This window comes from Crocuta crocuta, unplaced genomic scaffold (assembly GCF_008692635.1).
Source record: "Crocuta crocuta isolate KB4526 unplaced genomic scaffold, BGI_CrCroc_1.0 scaffold147, whole genome shotgun sequence".
NCBI lineage: Eukaryota > Metazoa > Chordata > Mammalia > Carnivora > Hyaenidae > Crocuta > Crocuta crocuta.
The window spans coordinates 5,338,233-5,363,819 of NW_027532594.1; the positions used below are offsets into that span (position 1 = coordinate 5,338,233).

At 40.4% G+C, this 25,587-nt stretch overlaps 1 protein-coding gene across 1 annotated transcript in view; it reads left to right on the plus strand.

The window, feature by feature from the left end:
* The window catches only part of LOC144244680 (uncharacterized), an 84,203-nt gene that overhangs the window by 35,172 nt on the left and 23,444 nt on the right, over positions 1-25,587 (plus strand). The window contains exons 11-19 of the mRNA XM_077780041.1: positions 2,209-2,401; positions 4,374-4,501; positions 11,819-12,019; positions 12,722-12,843; positions 15,488-15,716; positions 19,090-19,292; positions 21,565-21,720; positions 23,865-23,958; positions 24,681-24,818. Coding sequence (XP_077636167.1) covers positions 2,209-2,401; positions 4,374-4,501; positions 11,819-12,019; positions 12,722-12,843; positions 15,488-15,716; positions 19,090-19,292; positions 21,565-21,720; positions 23,865-23,958; positions 24,681-24,818 — 1,464 coding nt within the window. The remainder of the gene's footprint in view (positions 1-2,208; positions 2,402-4,373; positions 4,502-11,818; positions 12,020-12,721; positions 12,844-15,487; positions 15,717-19,089; positions 19,293-21,564; positions 21,721-23,864; positions 23,959-24,680; positions 24,819-25,587) is intronic.

Sequence of the window (25,587 nt, forward strand, 5' to 3'; positions counted from 1 at the left end):
ACTGGGTGTTATATGTAGGGGATGTATCACTGGACTCTACTCCTGAAATCATTATTGCACTATATGCTAACTAACTGGGATGTAAATTAAAATAATAACAATAATAATAATAATAAAAGAAGCAGGAGTGTAAAACTGTGTCACATGCTCCTGAGAGGTTACATAAGATGGCTGAAGAAAGTCTGCTGGATATGGAGAAAAGGTCACTGTTGGTCTTAGTGAAAGTGGTTTGGTTTGATGGAGATGGGAGCCAGTTGGGGTTGGGTGAGGAGTAGGAGTTGAAGAAATAGAGACAGTAAATATAGATCACATCTTGGGAGGTTGTATTGTAAGGAGGGAAGACGAAAGGAGGTGGGGAAGGGCAAGAGGATCTTTTAAAATGAGAGAGATGTGAGGGGCACATGAGTGGCTCCGTTGGTTATCTGAGTTCAGCTCAGGTCATGATCTCACAGTTCATGGGTTTGAGACCCACGTCAGGCTCGCTCCTGTCAGCACAAAGCCTGCTTCGGGTCCTCTGTCCCCTTCTTTCAGTGCCCCTCCACTGCTCATGCTCTCTCTCTCAAAAATAAATAAACATTAACAAATAAAATAAATAAAATAAAATAAAATAAAAAGGAGAGGGATGTGAGCATGTTTCAGTGTCAATTGGGAAAGCTGGTTGAGAGGAGTTGGGTATCCATGAAGAAGGGATGCTTCAGAGATGGGAGGGAATGGTCACAGATAAGGGGGGCAGAGTTGTTCCCTACAGAACCGAAGGAAGTGGAGAGGAGGGTGTGAGCCAGCGGGTCTGTGTAAGGGGAGGTGGAGAAGCAGAGGGACTTCTGCTGAGACAGAGTGAAGAGTGGGCATGAGGTGGGCTTGAGAAGAGTGAAGTTTGAAATTGTGAGAATCATGATTAGGAAAATTATTCTCAGAATGAAACAGTTCCTCAGTCATCTGAGAGAAATGATGATTGGAATACCCAGGTTACTTGCACTAGTATCCTAGAGCTGCCATAAGAAACACCACAAAGTGAGTGGCTCATAACAACCTGGAGAGAACTTCATTCCATCATAGTGCTGGATGTTACAAGTCCCAAATCAAGGTGTCAGCAGGGCCACGCTCCCTCTGAAGTCTCCAGGGGAAGATCCTTCCTTGCCCCTCCTAGCATCTGGCAGCTGCTAGTAATCCTGGCTGTTACTTGGCATTCCTTGGCTTCTAGATGCGTCATTCCAGTCTCTACCCCTGTCCTCACATGGCTTTCTCCCCTCTGTAATCTGTCTCCATGTTTTCCTCTTCTTATAGGAACATCAGTCATTGGGGGCCCCTGGGTAGCTCCATTGGTTAAGTGTCTGACTTTGGCTCAGCTCATGATCTTGCGGTTTGTGGTTCAAGCCCCACATAGGGCTCTGTGCTGACAGCTCAGAGCCTGGAGCCTGCTTCAGATTCTGTGTGTGTGTGTCTCTCTCTCTGCCCCTCCCCTGCTACTGCCCCCCATCCCCTCAAAAATAATTTTTAAAAAAATTTTTTAATTAACATTAAAAAAAAGAACATTAGTCATTGGATTAGGGCTCACCCTACTCCACTATGACCTCATCTTAACCTATGTATATCTGCAAAGACTCCATTTCCATATTAGGTCACATTCACAGGTTTTGGGTGGACATGAATTTTATAGGAATGCTGTCAATTCAGTATATATATTACTAAGACATTAGATTGTGTTAATGCATTTTTAAAGCATTTGTATAATTAAAATTAAAAGCTTTTAACAGCTAATGTTTATAGATCTCAAGTGCTTCATAAGCAGTGTCACATACTCCCTATAACAATTGTTGGGATATCTCCACTGTCCTCATGTTACAGATGAGGAAACAGAGGCTAAGAGTAGCTGAGTGACTTGCCTAGGGTGAGATCCTGGCAGAGCAAGGACCTGAACACAGACACTCTGATCAATAACACTCAGCTCTATTGCCTGCTATTTTCCAGGTAACATGGAGTTAATCAGAGAAAAACTTAATCAGCTACTTATCTATCTCACTACCCTTCCCTGCCAATATTCTTTACTCATATCTCTTTCTCACATACAGTGCTCTATGCATTCATCACGTCTACAGCTCCATACTGACAGCCCACTGCATGAGAACAGAAGCCTACTGTTTGGTCCATTTGGGCTGGCAAAATATAACTCTTTTCTGGTAACTTCTGCACTTGGCTTTCTTTCCCCAGGTCCACAGTATCCAATTCATGGAGTTCTCAGAAGTGGAGAACCAGGATGACTACTACAACATAGAAGCTGGTTATGTCTACACCCAGGACCAGCAAGGAGTGCATGTCATGTATGATGAAGCCCTGAGTGATCTGAAGGAGCTGGAGGCGGAAATGCTGCTTGTAGCCAGCCATTACATTGAGAAAGAGAAAGGTCAGAAGTGAAATTTTTAAAAATCAACCAGCCAAACAAACAACAAACACTAAGGGCTTTTAACACCTTCCACCTCGAAACATAAATGCATATCCAATAGTATCTGAAAACTCAGTAAGTGCATATACCTCCCCAGCATACACCTGCTTTAGAGAAGATATGGTTCTGTTTCTAGCTCAAGTCCCTCATCTAGTTGGAGACTGTCACTTCTCTTTCAAAGCTTCTTTATAATTCTGACTGTTGTTTAGACTCTGTTTCTCGCCAGGTGGAGGGGTGTCATGCAGGGCCCTGAGAGAAGCAAAGTAAGCAAGTGAAGATGATGATTCTTTTTTCCCAAGAGACAAAAAAGTGATCAATCTTGAGGAAACAGCAGTTAGAAGCAGAGACACCCTGAGCTTCCTAACAAAAACCCAACAGAATAAGCACCAAAAGGAGAAACCATTTTTCAGGGTAATCAAATAACCTATACTCTGGATTCTCTTCTTCCTTCTGGCGTCACTCAAATGTATGCAATTTTAGAAATAGGTGAGGAAAGAAGAATCCTTTTGGAATAATATGATGACATTAGCATTATATTTGGAAAGAGCTTAGAGTTTCTAGACATATTGCAACACCTAAAAGGAAATTTAGCAAGGGTTTGTGCTATTTGTAATATATGTAGTTGGTAATTAACAATAATTCATTTTGGGGCACGTGGGTGGCTCAGTCAGTTAAGTGTCCAACTCTCAGTTTCAGCTCAGGTCATGATCTCATAGTTCATGAGTTCGAGCCCCATGTCGGGCTCTGCATTGCCAGTGCGGAGCCTGCTTGGGATTCTCTCTCTCCCATCTGCCCCTCCCTCTCTCTCTAAAAATAAATAAATAAACTTAAAAAAAAGAATAATTTATTTTAATATTGTTATAAAATACTGCTCAAAGAATGTTTGACAACTAACCTTTCAGAGTCAGACAGAATCAACTTAACATTGGATTGAACTCTGCCCTCTTTGCTACAGACTGTGGGTGTATGAATCATGGGATACAGTCATGGCATCCAGTGTTCTAGGGCATTTAATTTCAGCTTTTAGCTTTTATCTTTACTGGTTATTCTACATACTGATGCATCATTTTTACTAATATTACTTTATAATACCATGCAACTATTTCAAGCTGCTACGAATGTAATTTGATTGAAACAGTCAGTAGTTATTTAGCCATATGAGCAAGAGCATCTTTCAGCTGAGCTAGTGAGTATGTAGTCATCCATTGTGGAATGATTTCCCAACTTCTGCTAAAGAAATTCCTGATCAAAATCTTTCTCTTATTCAGTACCCATCATATACATGATAATTATTGAACTCAAAGTTCAGCACCTGAAACTCTCTTTCTTTTTGTATTTCATTCTGAAATACACCACTCAAAAATTAAAAGCAATACTAATGCTGATATTTCCCACTATAAATTAACATTAATATAGTGGGAAAATATTTTAGCTGAATATGACAATGATTACCTTTATTGATTTAAGCTAGAAATTAACATAATTAAGGAATATCTTAGAAGCTACTCTGAAAAGTTTTGACTTGGCTAATATCACTTGGAAGAGCAGGTTGAACTGGGTTTGTTGTTAAACCACCAGGGACCTATTTTAAGAGAAGGTGAAATGTATATTTTGCCTTTAAATTACAGGTTTGAGGATATTTTCGTGAAGATTTCATATTAACTGAATTTTGGTTATATTTCTAAAATTACCCTTTAAGACTAAAATTAAAACATAAAAAAAAACACCTCTCTTTGACTTAAAAGTCAACAAGTGTGAACTTAGGTCCCAGATTTGGCCAATGGCTCTCCAGGTGATTCTTAGGAACCACTGTGACTGATACAGTGTTTCCATTCCTGAGATGGAGCTGACAGTTCAAGGGCTGTTTTTCAAATGAAAATAGCTCCATGGAAAGGCCTGTCTCTGGTCATTCTCATCTTCCCTTCTCTCCCAGGTCACAAAGAGGGCAGCAAGTCAAATACTGGCCAAGACTGGGGATGGGCCCATGCAAGTGTGGACAGATTTGCTGTGCTATATGACATATGGACCTGGGAAGCAGCTCTTCTAGAAAATAAGCGCCAGGTATTTTTCTCTAGAAAACAAAACATCTGTTAAGCATTCTTATAAAACCCAGTATTTAAAACAAAACAACAAACAAAAGCCTCAGTGGGTCTTTTAGTGCAGCTCCTAATACAGTAAATAATTATTTTATTTAAATAATCTCGGCTAGTTGTAAGGATGTGAATAATAAGTTTATTTTCTTTACTGTGGTTCCTTGTTAACAGAAAATAAAATGTGAAGGGTACTACTTTGTCTTAAGGCATAATTTGTTAGAGGGCTGTATAATTTAGGCTCTTATATATGTTTTTAGTGAGAATGGGTGATGATTCCATTCACATTGTCCTGTCAGGGATGAGCGTCGCTTTGCTAAACACAGAAAAAACTGACTTTATTATGGCCTTCAGAAAGACACCACGTGTGGGTGGGGCAAGCAGTTGGGCAAGGTGTGCTCAGAGCCGCAAGTTACGAGAGTAAGTGTAAAGCAATGAAAGAGCAGCTTGCTAAATTCATCATCATACCATCAATGGCTCATATCCTAGTAATAAATGAAACATTGCCCTTCATTTGTATCCTCAGCATGGATTATTAGCCCTTCTGACGATCACCAACTGTTGGGAGTTTATTCATCAAACATTAAGTGATCTGTGTCTCAGGAACTGTTTTAGACATTAGGAACATATGGATAAGTAAGAAAAAATAATCTCTGTCTTTAAGGAATTGCTAGTCTATAAAAGTTGATCCAATCTCTAAGTAAAAATTACAAGCGACCTACAGCTTACAACTGAGACACATGCAACATCCCCAGAGACCACAGCAGAGGAGGAATTTGTCCTGTGGAGGGCTATTGGAGTAAAGGAAGTGTTGGCAAGTCTTCTCAGAGGAATAGATCTTTATTTAATCCTACTACTAAGAGATACGTAAGATATTGTCTGCCAGAGAAGGAAAATTTCTTTTTTTAAATATTTTTTTAACTTTTATTTATTTTTGAGATTGCTTCTCAGCCTTTTGGCTAAGATCAAGTGTAGTATTTATTTTTGATAGACAGAGCGTGAGCAGGGAAGGGTCAGAGAGAGAGAGGGAGACACAGAATCTGAAACAGGCTCTAGGTTCTGAGCTGTCAGCACAGAGCCTGACGTGGGGCTTGAACCCACGAACCATGAGATCATGAGCTGAGCCGAAGTCAAATGCTCAACCGACTGAGCCTCTCAGGTGCCCCAAGCTTCTTAAGCAAAGGAAACAGCATTAGCGATGTCAGGGAAGTGTAAAATGAGGATGGCGAATTTGGAGAACAAGAAGACTCCTATGGCTAGGCTTAAACGGCATGATGAGAAACGAGCTGTATGTGTTTCAGGTGCAGGCTGTGAAGGGCCTGCCAATCCACACGCCATTTACGGTTTATTTTATGAGCAAAGAGGAGCCACTCCCGAGTTTCAGAAAGGGAGAAATATGATCATAGCTGTTTTCACCAGCTGCTGGGGTATTAGTGTGGAGAATGGACTGGAGTAGAGCTCATGCAGAAAAGCAGTGCAGTTATTGCAACGGTGACCTGGAGAGGAGGACGGGACCTACACCAAGAATGGAACAGTAAGGAGAGGAAGGAGGGGCAGACTTGAGAACACTTTGCAGAAGTGGAAATGGCAGGATTTGGAGACCAGACACTGGGGTGAGAGAATAAGGGTGGAATTAAAAGTTTCTCAGGGTCAGGAAGGAGGCTATTAACTGAAATGGAATGCAGGAGGAGGGACACTTTGGAGGGAAAGATAATACTGAGTCTTCCACAACAGGCACGTGAGGAGAGTTTATTACATACAACTCAGGTGTGAACATTTTGTGGGAGGTATAGGTTTGAAGGTCAGGAGCAGGTATGAGCTGAGATATGAAGGTGAATGTTGAACCAGAGTAATGAATCAAATGACTAGGAAAAGCCAGAGATGTCTGAAATGCAGCCCTGGGTAATTCTTAAATTTAAGGGGAAGGTCACAGAACAAGAATCCATGAGAGAAACAAGAAGTAGCCAAAGAAACTGGAGGAAAGGGGCGCTTGGGTGGCTCAGTCAGTTAAGCATCCAACTTCGGCTAAGGTCATGATCTCACAGTTTGTGGGTTCAAGCCCCGCCTCAGGCTCTGTGCTGACAGTTAAGAGCCTGGAGCCTGCTTCAGATTCTGTGTCTCCGTCTCTCTCTGACCCTCCCCTGCTCATGCTGTCTCTCTCTCTCAGAAATAAATTTAAAAAAATTAAATTAAAAAAAAGAAATGGATAGTATGATGAAAGCCAATGGGTGGAAAAACATTTTAATTAGGAGAGGACAATTACTAACTAGTGTGGCATGCAGTGAAACATCAAGAAAGAAGACTCCTAAATATCAGGCAGTGGGGTCAGTCCCCCGGGTCATTGCCGGCTTTGTAGGACTCTCAGAGGGAGTATGGGGGTGGAAGCCAGCTTAGGGTGCACTATGATGTGGTCAGAAGATGGGGAAGTGGAAATGTTTTCTTTGAATTGTTTTTCTAGTAGATTAGATGGTTTACCATTTCATCTACTCTCTGGTCTATTACTCACAGAGATGTAGGTCACCCAGTTTTTGAAAACACCTGGCTGAGCTTAAAGGGTGGGAGCCTTGGGCTTTGAAAACCGTTCCTCTTTTGAAAGGGAACTGGCCTCTACAGAGTTTGCATCTGCAACCTCGATCTCTGCCAGTTAGAAACTTCCTTTGATCAACTAAGAGATCAAGACGCAAAGTGTGGTGACTGAAAAGGCTACATTAAATGTACGTAAGACAGAATCCCTGAACTCAACAAGTTCATTGTTGAAACATGAGTTTTAAGCAGCCCCCCTTTTCTGGGCTCTCTCTCCACACCTTCCCTTTCAGTGTTTCCGGGCCTCCTATAGGGGCCCCAGGCAGAACTCAATGGCAGTATAAGAATGGAAGGGCAGCGAGGACTGAAAAATCCATTTCTGCAGACTTTGGCCTACACTCCATTCTGTGCTAAGCTACCAGGGCTGTTCTCTAGTTTCCTCTATGGTAAATAAAATTATTTTAAGTTAAAAAAAATCATTGAAAATGTCTCCCTCCTTTCTACCCTGACAATAAGTTCTCTATAAAAACGGAGCTATCTGTGCCAAAACTGTGAAACGTGGCCTTCTAAATCAGGAACTCTGTCAAAAGAGCCTATTTCTAGTGGATAAACTGTATTTTTATCTGGAGTACAATTGATTTCTCCCAGTACGGAGTCTGCTGCCAAGTTTGCTCAGCTGTTTTTGATTGTTAAATATATTGGAATCACTAGAGTTAAGAATTGCTCAAACACACTGGGTTGTCTTGAATCCTTAAAGTAACCATTTTATGTATAGATTCTCATAAAATTAGGGCTGATATGAATTTAGGTGGATTAAGGAACTCTTAGAGAAGCCAGGCATCAGCTGTCCTGGCTCCTAAGTGACACTTGCTCCAAATGCTAATTCTCTCCACAGCCACCAGAGGACACATTTTCTGGGTAATTTGAATTCATGTTTAGAGAAAGAATGAGAGAACGGAAGGAAGGAAGGAAGGGAAGGAAAGGGAAGGAAGGAAGGAAAAAAGAAAAAAAAAAGAGATCTGTGACAATTATGGCTAACATTGATTTTCTGTTTTGTACTTTTATTTGATCTAAAATGCTATTTTTTTAAAGTCTTTTTAAGTCCCAGAAATATAAAACACTTGAGGTAAAAATATTATAAACACAGAAAGGTTTGAGATTATTCATTTTAGTTTTTTTTCAATTTTCTCCAATATTTGATGCCTACCGTCAGTGTGTACCATGCATTATTTTGCCTGAGAGTTGGTCCTTGACACACACAGGTGACATTTGACAGGCGAGGAAGACTTCTTAGACAAATACCAGCCCAGAGTTTAAATGGAAATGGGCCAGTTAGCAAACAGATAATAAATAGAATCTGTGAGGCAGAAAGATCCTGGTCTTACCCCTGTTAGGAAAGTATTAATAATAAAATTATGCGAGGGTCCATCTGAGAGCTTCTCGACGTTGAGGCAAAAGCTTTAAAAAGCCTAATCAATTTAAAAAGAGAGCCACGTTTTCCTTTTCAATAACCAGTGTTGCCAGTTAAATTATGACAATATGTGGGATATACTAAACAAGTGTTTGTTGTTTATCAGAAATCCAGATTTAACCAGATGACCTGTATTTTTATTTGCTAAATCTGGCAATCCTGTAAACAACGAAAGTGAGCTTGGCAAATTAGCACCGACCTCTGCAACCTGGTATCAGCCGATTGTAATCACCAGCAAGAACCCTCCCCACAAACTTCTGCCAAATAGCTAAACAATAGGGCTCTTTGTATAAAAAACAGGTCAAGGCGTACAAATACTATAAACCAGCTCCTGGGATTGCCTTGGCTCAGTCAAAAAGGTTCAAGTTAGTCCAGAGTGATTTAAGGAAGTAATTGTTTCTTTCCTAATCTCCCAATTTAGGCTATTAAGTGACACCTTTCTTACCCGTCACTCCCTCCTTTCTGCTTTGTCTTCCACTATTTAATTATTGACTGTTATTCTAGACTAAAGCTCAGCAGAGGGAACAGGTAACTTAGATCACCCTGCTTGTTTCACTGTCCCCAGGACTCCCTTAAAGGATGGGAGATCTCCACCTTTCTTCATTCCTCACTCTGAGATGTGTGAGTTCCTAACCTGCGAGTGCATTGTGTATTCTGAGATTTTAGCCTCCTTTGGTGTTTTCTCTTTCATGCTAAGGTTGACCAAAGGTCCCTGAGACCAATGTTTCCCAAAGGGCATCCTGCAAAACTAGATGCTAAATACAGGGCCCTAGGATCTCCCTCCTTGTGTTTTAGCATTGAAGCCCAGATACTGCACATCTATTAATAAGGCAGTATTTTGATTCCTAGTCTGCTTTTATTCTCAAGTGTTTACTTCTCTGGGGAGCCTTGGAAACCATGATTAGAAAGATGGAGACACTCCTGGCTTTTCCTGTCACATATTCATGTAGTGCTTGCACCTTCTTGGTTCTTTCTGATTTTGCATTCTTTTCTTAGCTATGGACTCCACACAAAGATAGGGGCTTTTTATCGCCTTCAAGGAAATTTCTTAGTTTGTTAAGAAGAGGGTTGACTTCCTGGCCTCAAGCCACCAGGAAGACCAACACCCAAGGAAACAAAACACACTCTTTCTCTGGTGCATCTCAAAGTGTGCTAGGCTGTCAGGTTGGTAGAAATTGCAACCTCAGCAATTCACTCCTTGCTGCCAATTAAATGCACACACTGGGCAAGCCTATGTGTCTTTTTAAAAATTAATTTATATATATATATCATTTACTGTCAAGTTAGCTAACATATGGTATATATACAGTGTGCTCTTGGTTTTGGGCGTAGGTTCCCATGATTCATCACTTACCTACAACACCCAGGGCTCATCCCAACAAGTGCTCTCCTCAATGCCCATCACCCATTTCCCCTCCTCTCCCCCCCCCCATCAACCCTCAGTTTGTTCTCTGTATTAAAGAGTCTCTTATGGTTTGCCTCCCTCTGTTTGAAACTATTTTTCCCCTTCCCTTCCCCCATGGTCTTCTGTTACATTTTTCAAGTTCCACATATGAGTGAAAACATATGATAACTGTCTTTTTCTGATGGACTTATTTCACTTAGCATAATACCCACCAGTTCCATCCATGTTGTTGCAAATGGCAGGATTTCATTCTTTCTCATTGCCAAATAGTATTCCATTATATATATAAACCACATCTTCTTTATCCATTTATCAGTTGATGGACATTTGACTCTTTCCATAATTTGGCTATTGTTGATAGCACTGCTGTAAACATTGGGGTACATGTGCCCCTATGAATCCTGTATCCTTGGATAAATTCCTAGTGCTTCAGTGATATGGCTACAATGATAGCTGACAACTTCCAGAAGAATGAAACCTCCATAAGAGAAGCTAGGGAAAGAAAAGAAGACTGGGGAGGGACAGCTTGAGCTAAAGCTCTGAGGGAGGAGGTGTTGGATTAGATCAGCAGAGGAAAGAAATCTGTTCTGTTGTGAAATGAATGGAATAAAGCTTCAGAAGCTTCCAGTGAGAACTGATTTATCCATCTGGCAATGTGGACTTGGTGTTTAGGATCTAAGGGCTTTTCAGGTACCACTGAAAATGTGTGGGATTTGAGGGGGAAAAAAACTCTATGCATTACTATGAAATATGAAAAGAAAATATAACACAGATTGCAGTAAATGCTTAATTACATGTCAATAAAATGTTAAAACATTGTTAACTAAACACTTAAAAACATTTCATTACATTTGAAAATTTCTAGATCAGATCTTCTCACTTCTTAATCTCTGAGAATATACTGCCCCAAAATCATAGCCAATCATTAATTCAAAGTATTGTTTCTAGCTAAATTGAAAAGCAAAATTTTAAATATCATTTAACATTTTTACAGAAAAAAATTTGAATGGGATGTGAGTATATGTTAAAATAGTTGATATAATGTGGGATAGGGTCTCCAAAAAAAGTGTCTAAGGCCTATGAAGTCCTGAACAGTAATCACACTGTTCAGAACTACTTAAATATCTTGCCCTTAGGTGCCTGTTTGGGATTCCAGCCCAGTGATCTCTGAAGAGCCTTTTTCCGATTAGCACCATGACTAATTACACACAAATAGAATTTGCACACAGAACATAAATTTCTTAAGCTCACAGACAAATGTAACAGCAAAAAAAGAACATCTCTCTCTCTCTCTGAATTCTCAGACTAGGAACCCTCTTCAATGGTTAGTGTCTGGAGGCTTTCTTTGGTTTCACCTCAGCCTTCCGTTCTACCACCCCCTATCATTTCTAGGTGAAATTTGGGCAAACGGTTAAAGAAAAGGGTTCAGAAATGAGGATAAGGAGAGGAGGCCACCTGCCTCCATTTGGTGATAGAGTAAAATGGAGGCAGGAGAATGAGTCTATGGAGAACGGTGTTGCATATAAATACATTTGATGGAGTGGCATTGCATGCACTATCTCATTGGAGCTTATCATTATCACCTGTTAAATTATTCAGTATTTAAGGCTCCTTTTATTTGTGGAGAGCAGGGAAAGAGGGAACACAGGCAAAACTAGTGTTCCTTCCTTTGCCCTCCCTCCCTCTGTGGGTTTACTAATTGCTCTAAGTGGCTTTCGTGCTGCAGCTGCCTGAACCAGTCTGGTACCCAGGTACCCCAGAGTTCTGAATGGTTTCTCTCCTGCTGATGCCCGGGGCTTTCCAAAGCATGGAGTGGATGGGGCCTCACCTCTCTTTGCTGGGCCCTGGGGCTGCCTCTGCTGTTCCCTGACTAGAAACCTTATTTGCAGCTTCTTGACAGTTACTTTGAAGCCTACCAGCATGTGTTGGACCCCGAGGAGAGGTTTGCCTTAGCACAAGTGATCACTGACATCATGCACAAATGCCCCAGGTTTGATCTCAGCCACCCTTATTTCATTAAGGCCTACAGAGATGAATGCACCTGCCTGAGGCTTCACTTGCAGCTAGTGAGGGGCATCCTGAATCAGCATGTAAGTACATTTGGATTTTAAAATAGTACATGTGAGACGGCCATAACTGAAAATAGTGCTTTCCTTTCATTGCAGGTTCAGAATCCAGGTTTTCTAGGGCAGCGCGTACAGCATGTTTATTTGTAAGCTCATTTGCATTGTTGAATTCCAAGCATAGCTACCGTCTTAAATGGAAGTTTCCAGCCCTAATTACATTTAATGGTCCACAAAGAACAGACAACTTATTTTCACTAGATGATGGAGTTTATTGGTACTGAAAGGAGGACGAAACATACCCCCTTTACAAGCCATTAATGTATACAGTTGTGTTTGTTAATTTTTTTAATCCTGTGGCTATTTTTAGGACACTAAAGGAAAAATTACACTGTACTCGTCTGGGGAAAAGCTAGTAGCAGTGCATTTACCTTAGACCTGGTTAGATTTTTTCCCTTGTAGTCAATCATTTGACAAAAAGAAGTTTTCCTGGGCCTCTTAAGATTGTCTGAACTTGGTTGCCTTTGTTTTTATTGTCTGACCCCAGGCTCAGACTGAGAGACCGGTATGTCTTCGCGTGAATGCATCCTCAAAACCATGTCTGAGTGAAAATTAGTCAAATAATGAAGGGACGCAAAGGACTGCTCTTCTTCTCATGCCAGGGCTCATAATTCACATCCATGGGAAAGTTTAACTTTTCTAATTTTAGCTTTTATGTTACATTTCTAGATAGAGCGCCAGCGGGAGTATGTCCAGAGGCTTTGGCACGGAGGCCATCCAGATGATAGCAGTAACTTTGGACTTCCCCTTAACATAATTTGCAAACAACTTATTTCCATCAACAATAGCCGGTATGGTGCTATTGTCTTTAGACATTTTACATTTAATCTTTTAGATAAGTTAAAGGGTATGATGGTAAGTCTAAATACTATTCTATAAAATCCCTTTCAAGTATCTGGGGAAATGAGACAAGTAGATATAAAAGCCACAGAAGAGGGATTTTCTTGCATACTCAATATCCATTTGCTTTGTAAGTAATAAAGAATAGGAGGCTAGAATTTAGAAGTTGTAACACTAGGTGCAGAATCTTTATTTCCTTGAGAAGTTCTATTTTTTTTAAAAAAGCAGTTCCTCTTGGGGCGCCTGGGTGGCTTAGTCGGTTAAGTGTCCGACTTTCGCTTGGGTCATGATCTCGCGGTTCGTGGGTTCGAGCCCCATGTCGGGCTCTGTGCTGACTGCCAGCTCAGAGCCTAGAGCCTGTTTCAGATTCTGTGTCTCCCTCTCTCTCTGACCCTCCCCTGCTCGCGCTCTCTCTCTCCTAGAAATAAATAAAACATTAAAAATAAATAAAAAAATAAAAAGGCAGTTACTCTTAAAAATGTCATCAGAGGACTTATTCAGAGGTGCTACACAAGCTGACATGCATGAAACTTGGAAGTGTTTAAAAGTTTCTCAAAAAGGAATTTCTTTATTCTAGTAAATATCACCAAAAAGATTTCTGCAGACTCACCTTGTCATCCCCTACCCCTTTAAGGAGCAAGCTAAATTTCCTAAGATCACGTAGGGAAGGTACACACTTGAAGTCACCCCCATGACATGCAGTTTGAGCTCCTACCCATTCCTTCCTGGCCTTTGAGGGTGGTAAGGGAATCGGGAAGTGGGTGACAGGCCCCAGGTTGTTCTGCGTGGCCCATGATCACAATGTCTATTGCCTTCAAATGGCTGGAGAAATCACCCAGCTCCTTTCAGCATGTCACAAATAATCTGCTGAGCACCTACAGGTACCAGGCGCTGTGCAAGGAGGTGAGGACACAGTTAGGAACAATGGAGGCATGGCCCCATGCTCCTGTCAGGTGCGCAGGCCGGCAGTACTTTCCGTAGGACGTGGCCACGATGGCCTCTGGTACTCTCTTGGGGGCCAGTGGGATGCCATGGGATTTTGTGGCTTAGATTCTAACCTTATCCTTTGAGAAGGAGCCCTGAGAGCTCCAGGCACAAGACTGCATTTTCTCCACAGACCTTTCTAAGGACTGATTGCTTCTCTGTAATAAGATTGAGACATCAGCTGTGTGTATGCAGCTCGCTATGGCAAGAATCTACCGTTGAGGAAATGATTCTTGGCAGAACATGCTAGGACTGTATGGATACCAAGACCTGTCAGAACAGTCTCAAAAGCAAATGTTATTTACTTGATGGAATTCCTTTCCAGCCCTAGGGTTGTATTTTTTAAGATCTAGAACTAAGAGGAATCCCATCTGCATAGATTTAAGAAGTCTTTATGTTCTTTACTTCCATGTAGGTATAGAAAGGCCCTTGACTTGTGCTGTATCCTCTATTTTCAAAGGAATTCCCACAGACAAGCGCTTTGTCATTTCTGGCCTGGTCCATTTATAAAATAGAACATTCTTATGGCAAACGTGAATGATTCTAGCAGTTGTGTACAGAGTTTAAAATGTGTCTTTGTTCATTAACATTTTCAGGGAAAAGAATAAAGACTCAGGTAGAAAAATAGAAAGCAATTATGGAAATTATTTATTTAATTTTTAGTCACCTATAAGTTTTGTTTTCATATATTTGACTAAATGTTGATTACTAGAATGTTTACAGGTTTGCCACATACAGTTTAAGAATCAGAGTGGGCTTCCTCTGGAAAACAGTGTGGAGGTTCCTAAGGAAACTAACAATAGAACTCCCCTATGACCCAGCAATAGCACTGCGAGGAATTTACCCAAGGGATACAGAAATGCTGATGCATAGGAGCACATGTACCCCAATGTTCAGAGCAGCACTCTCCACAATAGCTAAAACATGGAAAGAGCCTAAGTGTCCATCAACGGACAAATGGATCAAGAAGATGTGGTTTATCTATACCATGGAATACTACATGGCAATGAGAAAGAATGAAATCTGGCCATGTGTAGCAACATGGATGGACCTTGAGGGTGTTATGCTGAGCGAAATAAGTCAGGCAGAGAAGGACAAATATCATATGTTTGCACATATAGGAGGATTAGGAGGAACTTAACTGAGGAACAAGGGGGAGAAGAAGGGGGGAAATGGTGGGGGAAAGGGAGAGAGGCAAACCATGAGAGACTCTTGAATGCTGACAAAAACTGAGGACTGATGGATGTGGGGGGGAGGAGGGATGGGCATGGAGGAGGGCACTTGTGGGGATGAGCACTGAGTGTTATGTGGAAACTAATTTGACAATAAACTATTTGTAAAAAAAAAAAAAAGAATCAGAGTGGGCTTTTAGAATAAACTCTTATGGCTCCCAATTTTAAAAGGGTTCACATTAAAGCGAAGAGCATATTGTATAATCCAGTGGATTCCCTGGATGGCCTCTGAGGCCCCTTTAAGCTTCTAATTTTTTATAATATCGTGGATTATAACAGCTGTTTTATTGCTCTTAAAAAATATAAAATTCAAATGTCTTTTGAAACAGATCAAGTTCTTCACTGTGTAAAATTGTCATTGATCCATCCTCTTTTTAAGCCCAGCGTTGAAAAATATTTATCTGCTCGAGTTCCACCCTTCCCTGGGGCTGGCATCGCTCATCCCCCGATGTCTTGAGCACCTTCTCCGGGAGGCCCGGCACACCTGCAGACCCACATCAGCCAGCAGCCTCACCCTGCTGGAGGGACGCGTGCTGCGGCTGGCCCTGGATGTGTGGCTCACACCACCCAAGCCCGAGTCCTGGTACAGCACACATCTCCAGAAAGATGTAGGTTCTCCGAAGGGGGGGGGGGGGAGCTCCTTGGCAAAGGGAATGTTTTCACCCAGATGTTACTACTTAACTTTGTTTTTCGGTTTGGCTCTATTCCTCCCCTATTTGGCCAGAGACAGATCATAGTGCTGGGCTTTGCCAACATTTTTATGTGATGGTTTTTTTCATTTTTGGTCAAAGTTTCCAGTTTATCAAAATACTGCTACAATTAGAAGGGAGATGTACTTAGGTATGCGGGAAATGTTTTCTGGCTTATTATTTATATTTCAACAGTATACATTTTTCATTAAAAGCTATAGATTTTATTTCCACTAAGGCTTTCTGAAATTCCCTCTTTTTTGGCCTGAGCTGAGATCTGGTACAAGAGAGAGACTGCTGAGTGAGGAGACAGGGACCTGGACTCAAGTTCAGCCCTGCTATTAACTTGCAGTGTGACTCTGAGAAAGTCTTTTAGCCTCTCTGAGCTTCTTTTTCCTATTTTATAACCTTTGTTTGTGTACTGGGGAGGGAGATAGAAGTGAGATTGATGGTCTCTAAAGCCCCTTTCAGTTTAGAGCTCTATGGTTCAAACTGTGGCCTAATGATTTACATAGTATTTGTAGTTAGACTTTAATTCTTTTCTTTTTCCGTTAAAGCTAGCACAGTGGAGGCTATGTTTACAGCTTGACCTTGCTCTCTGTGAGTACATGCTGTATGATGAAGGAACTTACAGCTAGCAAAAATCTCTCTTCCATGCATCTGCCTTGGCCTCCTATTCCCTCTTAAACTAAAATTTTATTTTATTTTAATTAATTTTAAATTGATCAAAATAATGTAATATAGAATTTTGGCAAAACAAAAAAGCAAAAAAATTACCCTAAACATAATCACTCAAATGCATTCACAATAATTACTTTTCTTAATTCAAACATTCTTCGTATGCACATTTTACATAGTTATAATCACATCCTTCATACACTGTTTTTCATACACTTAATACACTGTTTTTCTCAGTTAACATTGTATTATGTATTATTTTTCCATTTTGTTGATTAGTCTTTACACTCACCTTTATGATTATAATTCCCTTAAAGGATGAATTGTAACTTTTCTACCTATTTCCCTATTGTTGGACATTGAAGTAATTTCTAATTTTTTATTATTATTAAAATTATTATAAGGTATGTTTCCATACTTACAGATTTTTCCATATTTTAAGTCATTTCCTTTGATAGATTCTTAGGAGTGGAATTACTGAAACAAAATTTAAGTCTTTGGATGCAAGTTGGCAGATTGCTTCTCAAAAGAGTTGGGACAAATTATAATGCCATTTGTAAGAGTACTAATTCTGCTACTCTGTACAATATTGGGTATAAGTATATGTCTGTGTGTGTGTATATATATATATAAAGTATATATATATAGACATATGCTTTATATATATGTATAAAACAAGTGGCATTGCCTTGTTAATTTGCATTTCCTTGGTGTTTGTTGAGATTAAACATCCTTCCAAATGTCTTGTTACAAGCTGTACTTTTTTGTGAGTCTTCTGCTTTTTCCGTTTATTTATCTTTTAGACTCCTAATGTCATTCCTATCCACTTCCATGATTTCTCTTCAATGAAAACTTTAACTCTTTTGTCCATTATATTTTCTGCAACTATTTCTCCCAATTAATCTTTTTCTGTTTTATTTTCATAAAGTAAAATCTGTTGATCTTTTCCTATGTGATTTCTTCTATCTTCATAAATCCTGAAAGCAAATCTTCTTCCACATGTTGTATGTTTTTCTTACTTTATTCCAATTTCTTAAGGTTTTATTTTATTTTAAAAATATTTAACTTCTTTAGTATTCCACCTGGAGGGAGAGAGAAAGAGAGAGAGACGGGTATGAAAATGGCTCAAAACTGAATTTTTCATGGCATGCTTGAGTGGCTCAGTCAGTTAAGCATCCAACTTCGGCTCGGGTCTTGATCTTGCAATCTGTGAGTTCATGCCATGTGTTGGGCTCTATGTTGACAGCTCAGAGCCTGGAGCCTGCTTCAGAGTCTAAGTCTTCTTCTCTCTCTGCCCCTCCTCTGCTCACACTCTGTCTCTGTCTCTGTCTCTCTCTCAAAAATAAATAAATATAAAAAATTGAATTCTCCCCCAAATTATCAGTCATGTATCTATGACCATTTACTGCAGATTCTTTCTGCATTGTATTATGGTGGCAGATTTTTGAAATGTATTTTAAATTCTCTTATAACTCACAGTGAATATTTGAGATACCTACCTAGTTTCCCATTAATGCCATACAGTTTTAATTATTCTTACTTTTGAAATGTGTTCAAATCTGGATCTAGAAAGGATAAATACTCAGATTAATCTTTTGTATTAGGCCAAAAAATGGGAGAGATATTGTCCTTAGAAATTAGTTTCTAATAGGAATTAGTTTAATAAAAATGTTTGTTTCGCTTTGGAAGACTTCAGGAATCTATAAATTGCATCTCCAAGTAGAAAAGGCCTTTGGTGGATCAGTGGACACATAAGGGAGCTTGTGATAACAAAGGCAGATAAGGGAGGTAAGGCAGAAAAGACAGATAAAGGAGCCAAGCCAGGAAAGGCAGATTTGAGGGATTCCCAAACTGGGTCCTTGCTGGGAATGGTATAGGAAAGAGTAGCAAGGATGTCAGAGCAGAGGAGCCCACCATGGCAGGAGGGGGTTAAAGAACAATGAGGTTATTTCAAGAATTGCCTGGGGCTTACTCTTTTTAGGAGGAGCACTGTAAAGGCAGTTTAACATACTGTAAAACTACTGGACCTGGAGTTAGGAAGCCTAAGTTTACCCTTGGCATTGCAGTATGACCTTGGAAAGTTTCAGTGTTGCTGCCGATTTCTCACTGACAAAATGGAAATAATGGTATCTGTGACTCCTACTTCATGGGGATCTTGTGAAAACAGAAATGAGTTAACATATGTGAAAACACTTTGAAATTTTGAAATTGCAATTGGAAGAGTTTATAGGAAATTATTATTATTTTTATGGCTTCTAAAATACTCAGAAAATATCAGAGATTCCTACTTCTTTATTTTGGCTGAAAATATTTATAATACTGACAATAGCAAATACTATGTACCAGGTCCTTTTGTATATATTAACTCACTGAACTTTCTCAATAATCTATGTAGGTAATTATTATTTACTTGTTTCTCTTGGGTACTGTTATTATTCTTAGCCCCCCCTTTACAGATGAGGAAACTGAGAGACAGCAAAATTTCACAGCTTATACGTGGCAGAGCTAGGACTTGAGCCCAGGAAATCTGGATTCAGAGTCTGTGCCACTGATAGTGTTTTTTCTTAACATGTGAACTTTCTGTTTTTATACTTTAAAAAGTATTTTCTTTCAGCTGTTTTCAGCTAAAGTGATGGGAGATCCCTTTCTCGTGGAGGAGATAGGTCTGCTTGCACTCAAGTCCGCAGCAGGCGAAGGACAGAACCAAAGCCAAGATTCTCACGTGCTGCTCCTGGAGACCTTTTCCAAGCTTCTGGAACTCGTGACCCTCCGCCACCGGCTGATAGAAATGAGTCTGGAGAGTGTACACTTAGCTCGGTCAGTAAGGGGACTGAGGTTCCAGATGGGGGAGAACAGACCATAGTTCTCCCTGCCTACAAGCCTTGTTCCCTCTGTGTCCCAGAGCAGTCAGGGCGAGCTTTCTAAATGGCTGAAATGAACACCTTCCCCACTTGTTCCTTCTCCACCCAGGCCTCCCCACATGTCTCTCTTCCCACTCAGCCAGGCTGGGCCCTCCTCCTAGAACCTGGGCTTTCTCTCCATTCAGCACATTGCCTTTTAGTCAGATGCTTACTACTGGTTTATCAGTTTTCCTGCTAGCATAAGCTCCCTGTTTGCAAAAGCACTGTCCATGTTGTTTTCCATGGTGTCCCATCACCTGGTATGAGGCCTGAGTTACACTCAGCAAATATTTACTGGATTTGCTCTTAACTATAATGAAGTTGAATAGCAGAGCAGAAGCAATAGAAGGATTAGAGAAAGGAGAGGGATGGGTCAGTGACAGTATCCAGGCCTGACAGAGGTTTGGAAGGTCCAGCGGTAAGGGGGGAAGGGGGGGCTAGAAAGAGAGAGAGATAAGAGTTAGGTTTCAGGTATTACTGTGAGATGATGAAAAAACATCCAAGTGGACATGTTCCATAAGCAGGAAAAATATGGAATTAAAGGGTTTGTTGCAAACATGTATGAGTTCCCTTATGTTCTAATTCCCATGAGAGTTCCTATAGACCTAAAGGATCCAGTCATCTACCACAAACCATTACCAAGGGTCTACTACGGCCAGGGTCTGTGCTGGGGACTTTATGTGTATTCATTCATTTAATTTCCAGAATATTCTTAAGAGGTAGCTTACTAATATTTTACCAGCAAGGAAGTAGAGGCTCAGAAAGTTAAGCAATTTGCCTAAGATTGCATACCTAGAAAGTAGTAGAAGCAGAATTCAAACTATGAGTCAAGATATTTATTAACTTTTATGATACTACCTCCTCATAATTTTTGATCCTTGATCTCAGGGAGCTCACAATTTAAAAGTCACTTCTACTATAGTTTAACATGCTATTTTAGTCATATAACCAAAATACTATGGGAACTCAGAAAATGGAGTATTTCATTCTTTGTAAGTGGGTCAGGGAAAGCTTCATAAAAGAGGCACTATTGAGGAACAAACGCGTCCCCTGGCAGGTTCATATGTTCAAGTCCTCAATCCCAATACCTCAGAATGTGACCTCATTTGGAGGTAGGTTCTTTACAAAGGGAATCAAGTTAAAATGAAATCATTAGGGTGAGCCCTCATCCAATATGACTGGTGTTTCTTATAAGAGGAGATGACTTGGACACAGACACACACACAGAAGGAAGATGATGTGAAGACACGAGCAGAATGTGACCATCTATAAACTAAGGAGAAAGGCCTGGAACAGATCCTTCCCTCACGCCCCTCAGGGAACCAACCCTGCTAACACTTTGATCTCAGACTTCCAACCTCCAGAACTGAGGGACAGATTCTGTCTATAGTACTTTGGCACAGCAGCCTAGAAAACTAATGTAGGTGCCATTTGAGTTCAGCCTTAATACGCCAATTTCTCAAAATGGAGAAATATGTGAGGATGTGGGTGAGAGAGGAGTGGAAGACATTCTAGACTCTTAAGGCTGAAATGCCAGAGGTGTGTCTGAATGGAGCCTTGAAGCAAGCCATGTAAATGTGGGAGTAGAGCTCAGATTTGGGACAGGACAGAGGTAGGGTCATGGGCTCTTACACTAAGAGGCGATCATTAGGCCATGTGGTTGGAAGACAAACTCCCCAAGAAGGGGACAGAGAAGAGGAGAAGAGGACCAGGTTTAGAACCCCAGGAAATACTAGGATTTGAAAATGAAGAGGATGAGAAGCCTGTGCAGACTGCGAGATAGTGGTCATGGGTAGGAGCATGGAGATCCTGGATCCTCTCCTTGAGGAGAGGACAGAGACCAGCTGTGAAGTGATCTGAGAGAAAATAGTGAACCTTGTATTGAAAGCAGTGACCTCCCAAGGGCTCTGAGGATAGAAACCATCAGGAAATGAGAGTTGAGGAAGTGTCCAAGGACATCTCTTTAACTACTATTTTTAACTGTCATAGGATAGAGTAGACACAAGACCTTTGTGACTCATTCACTTCATACAAGACTTGGCTTACTATTGTTTCGACTTTTGCTTTTGTGCTTATTCAGATTTTTTCGTTTTTTTTGTTTTGTTTTGTTTTTTGTTTTTTACCACTTACTTTCCTTTTAGTGGAAAATATTAGCAAATGCTCTTGGTTCTTCATCCTCCCCCCTTTAGTCTCTATAAGGAACTGGCATGGGAGATGGGTTTTGAAGAGTACCATTTGTATCTGAGGCCTGTTCACTTTGAATTTGCATCACACAAGGACAAAGTGGACCATCCACCTCCTGTTTTTATCACCTCTCTGCTGGAGGACAGTGATCGAGTGGACAGGTGAGCCTTGAGAAGGTCCGAGTAAAAATAATATAATGATAGAATGAATGGCCAGAGAAAAATAATTTCTACCACCACTGGACACACAAATGCAATTGTATTTCTAAATCCCCCACTTATATTCTATCTACTATGATACTATTTCTTTTATTTTTTAATAAGGTGAGAGAAGAACTCAATGAAGGGTGAAAATTGAATTTAAAAACACCAAGTAATGGAAAAATTGGATCAGGGAGCTTAAGTGAGATAAGATCACAGGCTCAGCAGCTGCCCAGGTTGACTGTGTTGTTTCTGGGTAGAAAGAGATGTGAGGGTTTGTCTCATGGGGCAAGAACCATGGATCACAAGTCCAGATCCCTTCTCTCACTTTCCCTGGGGGCAGGAAGAAGCCAGTTAAATATTTTGAGCAGCTGTTTCCTTGAAACTCTACACGAGGTACAAATCTAATGTGTATGGCAATATCTCAATCAGACTCTTGTTGACCAGCAACAGAAGTGGACTCAAAGCTGTGAAACTTCTTTATGCCCCATATGTTCAGCCCATTGCCAGAAAGAGAACACTCTTACTAGTAATCAATCATGAGTCTTTGAGTGAGGGAGAGGAATCTTTTCCTTCCACACAGGATCAGACTTTGATGTATGCTGAGGAGAAACTTCTGTCTCCCTCTTCTTTCTTTCTTTCTCTTCTAGTCTTTTCTTCCCCTGAGGGTCCTTTCTATCCCTGGAGATTCCTGGTACTGGCCCCACTCCCAAGGAAAGCAAAGATGATTCTAAGGAGAAAAAGTCACCTTTGTTTTGTTAGTGTGTATCACTTGTCAAAATTTAACTTTGATGTGTTAATATGTTAATAAAAGTCTCTTCTTCTCCAAAGAGACCTTGGGCTGAAATAAAGGGGGTTAGGATGATAGAATATGATATCCCAGAACTTCTCAACCTTGGCATTATTGAAATTTGAGGCTGGTAACTCTTATAGGAGGGCTGCCCTGTGCATCGGAGGTTGTTTATCTGCATCCCTGACCTACCAGATGCCAGTAGTACCCCTTCTTCCCATTTGTAACAACCAAAAATGTCTGCAGACATTACCAAATGTCCATTGGAGGCAAAATATTTTTTTTTGCTCTATCCTGTCATACTAGCTAAACAAAAAGAGAATTTATCATAAGGATATAGAAATGTTTTACAGAAACTGAAGGCAGGAAGTATGAGCAGGCCTCAGGCGAGGCTTGGTCTCCAACCTTGAGCCAAGTTATTCTCTGGCTTTTTAAGGGCCTCCTGCTGGAGATGGTGTATTACACTGATGTAAAATAGGGCATATTTTTGTTCAACTGGAATCAACCAATCACCAGAAAGTGCCCAAATGATCTATGGCCTGACCAACCTGTGATTGGTTCTCCCGATGACCCAAAGATCTTGCAAGATCTGAGGAGCCTTCTGAATTACCAGGGGACGGTTTATGCACCCAAGGATCTTGGCTCTTGAGTTTGCATTTATTTTATGTATGTTAATTCCTTACAGTTGCCACTCTGGAGTGTTGTTATAACAACATATATCAAACATGAGCATAGTGACTTACATTTTAAAAAGCACATTTGTACATATTATCCTACTTAATATTTGCCATAATCCTATGAGATAGGTGATATCTCCAATTACAGATGAAGAAACTAAGATTCATAGGTATTAAATTACTAGACAAAGTCTCATAGGTATGAACAAAGAACCATATCCCAAGGCGTAAACATGATTGCAAAGAACAATTAGATGATTATTGGGCAATGAAAGAGAGCAAGAACTGGACAGCTTTTAGGGAATGGAGAAAAGGGTTCAAGTCAATGAAGAGCCTGAGGACATGGGGTCAAAGGTAAGAACAGAAACAGGATAAAACAGTGGAATGAGGATCAACAGAAAAGATTTTGGAGTAAGTGGTCACCACAATGAAACTGAAAGGAGATCAAGTCCAGTAAGGACTGAAAAGACCCCAGAGCCCTTCAGTCTTTGGGCAGAAATATCAAGTCTTGTATAACATCTGCATTTGGTATTATTTTGATGTCCTAGAGCTGATCACATGCCATTCAGTCCCATCGGAATGGCCAGCTCATCACTAAAACATAGTACATCAAGACAATGTCATGTTTCTTCTTGCAGATATTCTCCTACTACTCTTGTGTTAGCCGTCTCTGAGGTGGATGATAACCAGGTTGGCAAGTTTAGCTTTTATACAAAGGAAGCCATCCTTAAGGTAATTTGTTTTAAAAGAAACTAAAGTTAAGCAATGTGCTCATATATTTCTTTAAAGATAATAATATTTAATTCATATAAGTTCAGTTCCTCTATAGAAGAAAAGCTTTCAACTTCCTAAATGATGATGATAGCCTTACCTTACTTGATGTGCACATTGGTCTGGTTTGAACCATAGAGACTGCAATACTCCTTGCAATAATCACTGCTACATATCTTAAAGAAGTACATGTAGTGAAACCATCTTTGTACCAAAATTTTAAAATATGCACATGTTATTGGAGTTTTTATCTGATCTTTTTGAACGTGGTGCTGTTTTTCCCCCTTTCCACTCAGATGGATTACTTTGCTTCTGTGTGTGCATGTGTACGTTTGTATTTGTGAGTGTGTGTTTTAAACATTAATCTAATTTTGGCAATTTTAAAAGCCTGACACTGAGCACATGTTTGCTAGTTCATCAGAGCCTTCTCATTCTTTTATGACCCGAAACCTGATGGTGTCCAGCTATAGAGCAAGTCAGGCCTGGAGGCTGCCGTCACAGGATGAAATGGTGCTTAGAGAGAGACGAGGCTCAGTCCTGTGTCTGAGGAGCAAGGATCTCAGCACATCCTACAGTTTGAGTGCTATGTTTACATGCTAAATCAGTGTTGATCTCAAACCCTCAACTTCACCTCTTGCTTTATGACAGAAATTCCTAATACCTTTCTCATTTTCTCCCTTTAGCTCTTATTCCATTCAGGAGTGGAAAACATGCAAGTGACCCTTGCATGCCAAGCTGCTCAGAAAAATGCTTTGATGGTGGCTGTCCAACAAGCATCCTTCTATCACACGTCCCAATGGGGTTGTTCTGCTGATGTGAAGGTCAGCCTGTAAGACAGAACCCTGAGGCCTGCTACTACTATGCCAGCTAATGCTAGGCTACCCCTTCCATTCCTTCTCTCCTTTAGCCTGTCCCTTCTCTCCTCCCTTCTTTTCTCCCTCCCCTTCTCCCCTTCACTTCTTCTCTTTCTTCCTTCTTTCCCTTCTTTTCTCTCTTTTTATCTTCTTTCCTTCCCTCTTTCCCTTCTTCTTTTCCTAATGCGAGTCAACACATGATCAAATCCTTACAGGGTCTCTTAATTTCTAGTGATTTGCTAATAATTTTTCTCTTTGTATGTAACTCTGTAACATTGACTAGCTTGAATCATCCAGCAGAAAGTATCTTGTTCTTCTACTCCTACTCTTTGTAGATATATGATTTTATTGTTTTCTCTTTTATTCTTCCTGCATTTCTTTTTGCAAAAGTCAACAGAGACATTTGTCCCTTCTTTTTTCTACAAAAGGTAACACACAATGCATGCTCCCTATCTCCCCCAGATTTCTTTGGTTGTTATTGAGATATAATTCGCATAACATAAAATTTACCCCCTTTAAAGTATATAACTCACAAGATCATGCAACAATCACCACTACCTAATTCCATAACATTTTCATCATTTTTGAAGGAAATCCTGTACCCATTAGCAGTCACTCCCCATACCCTCTGTTCCCCTCAGCCCCTAGCAAATAGTAATCTACTTTCTGGCTCTATAGATTTGCCTATTCTGGACATTACACATAAATGGAGTCATTCAACATATGGACTTTTATA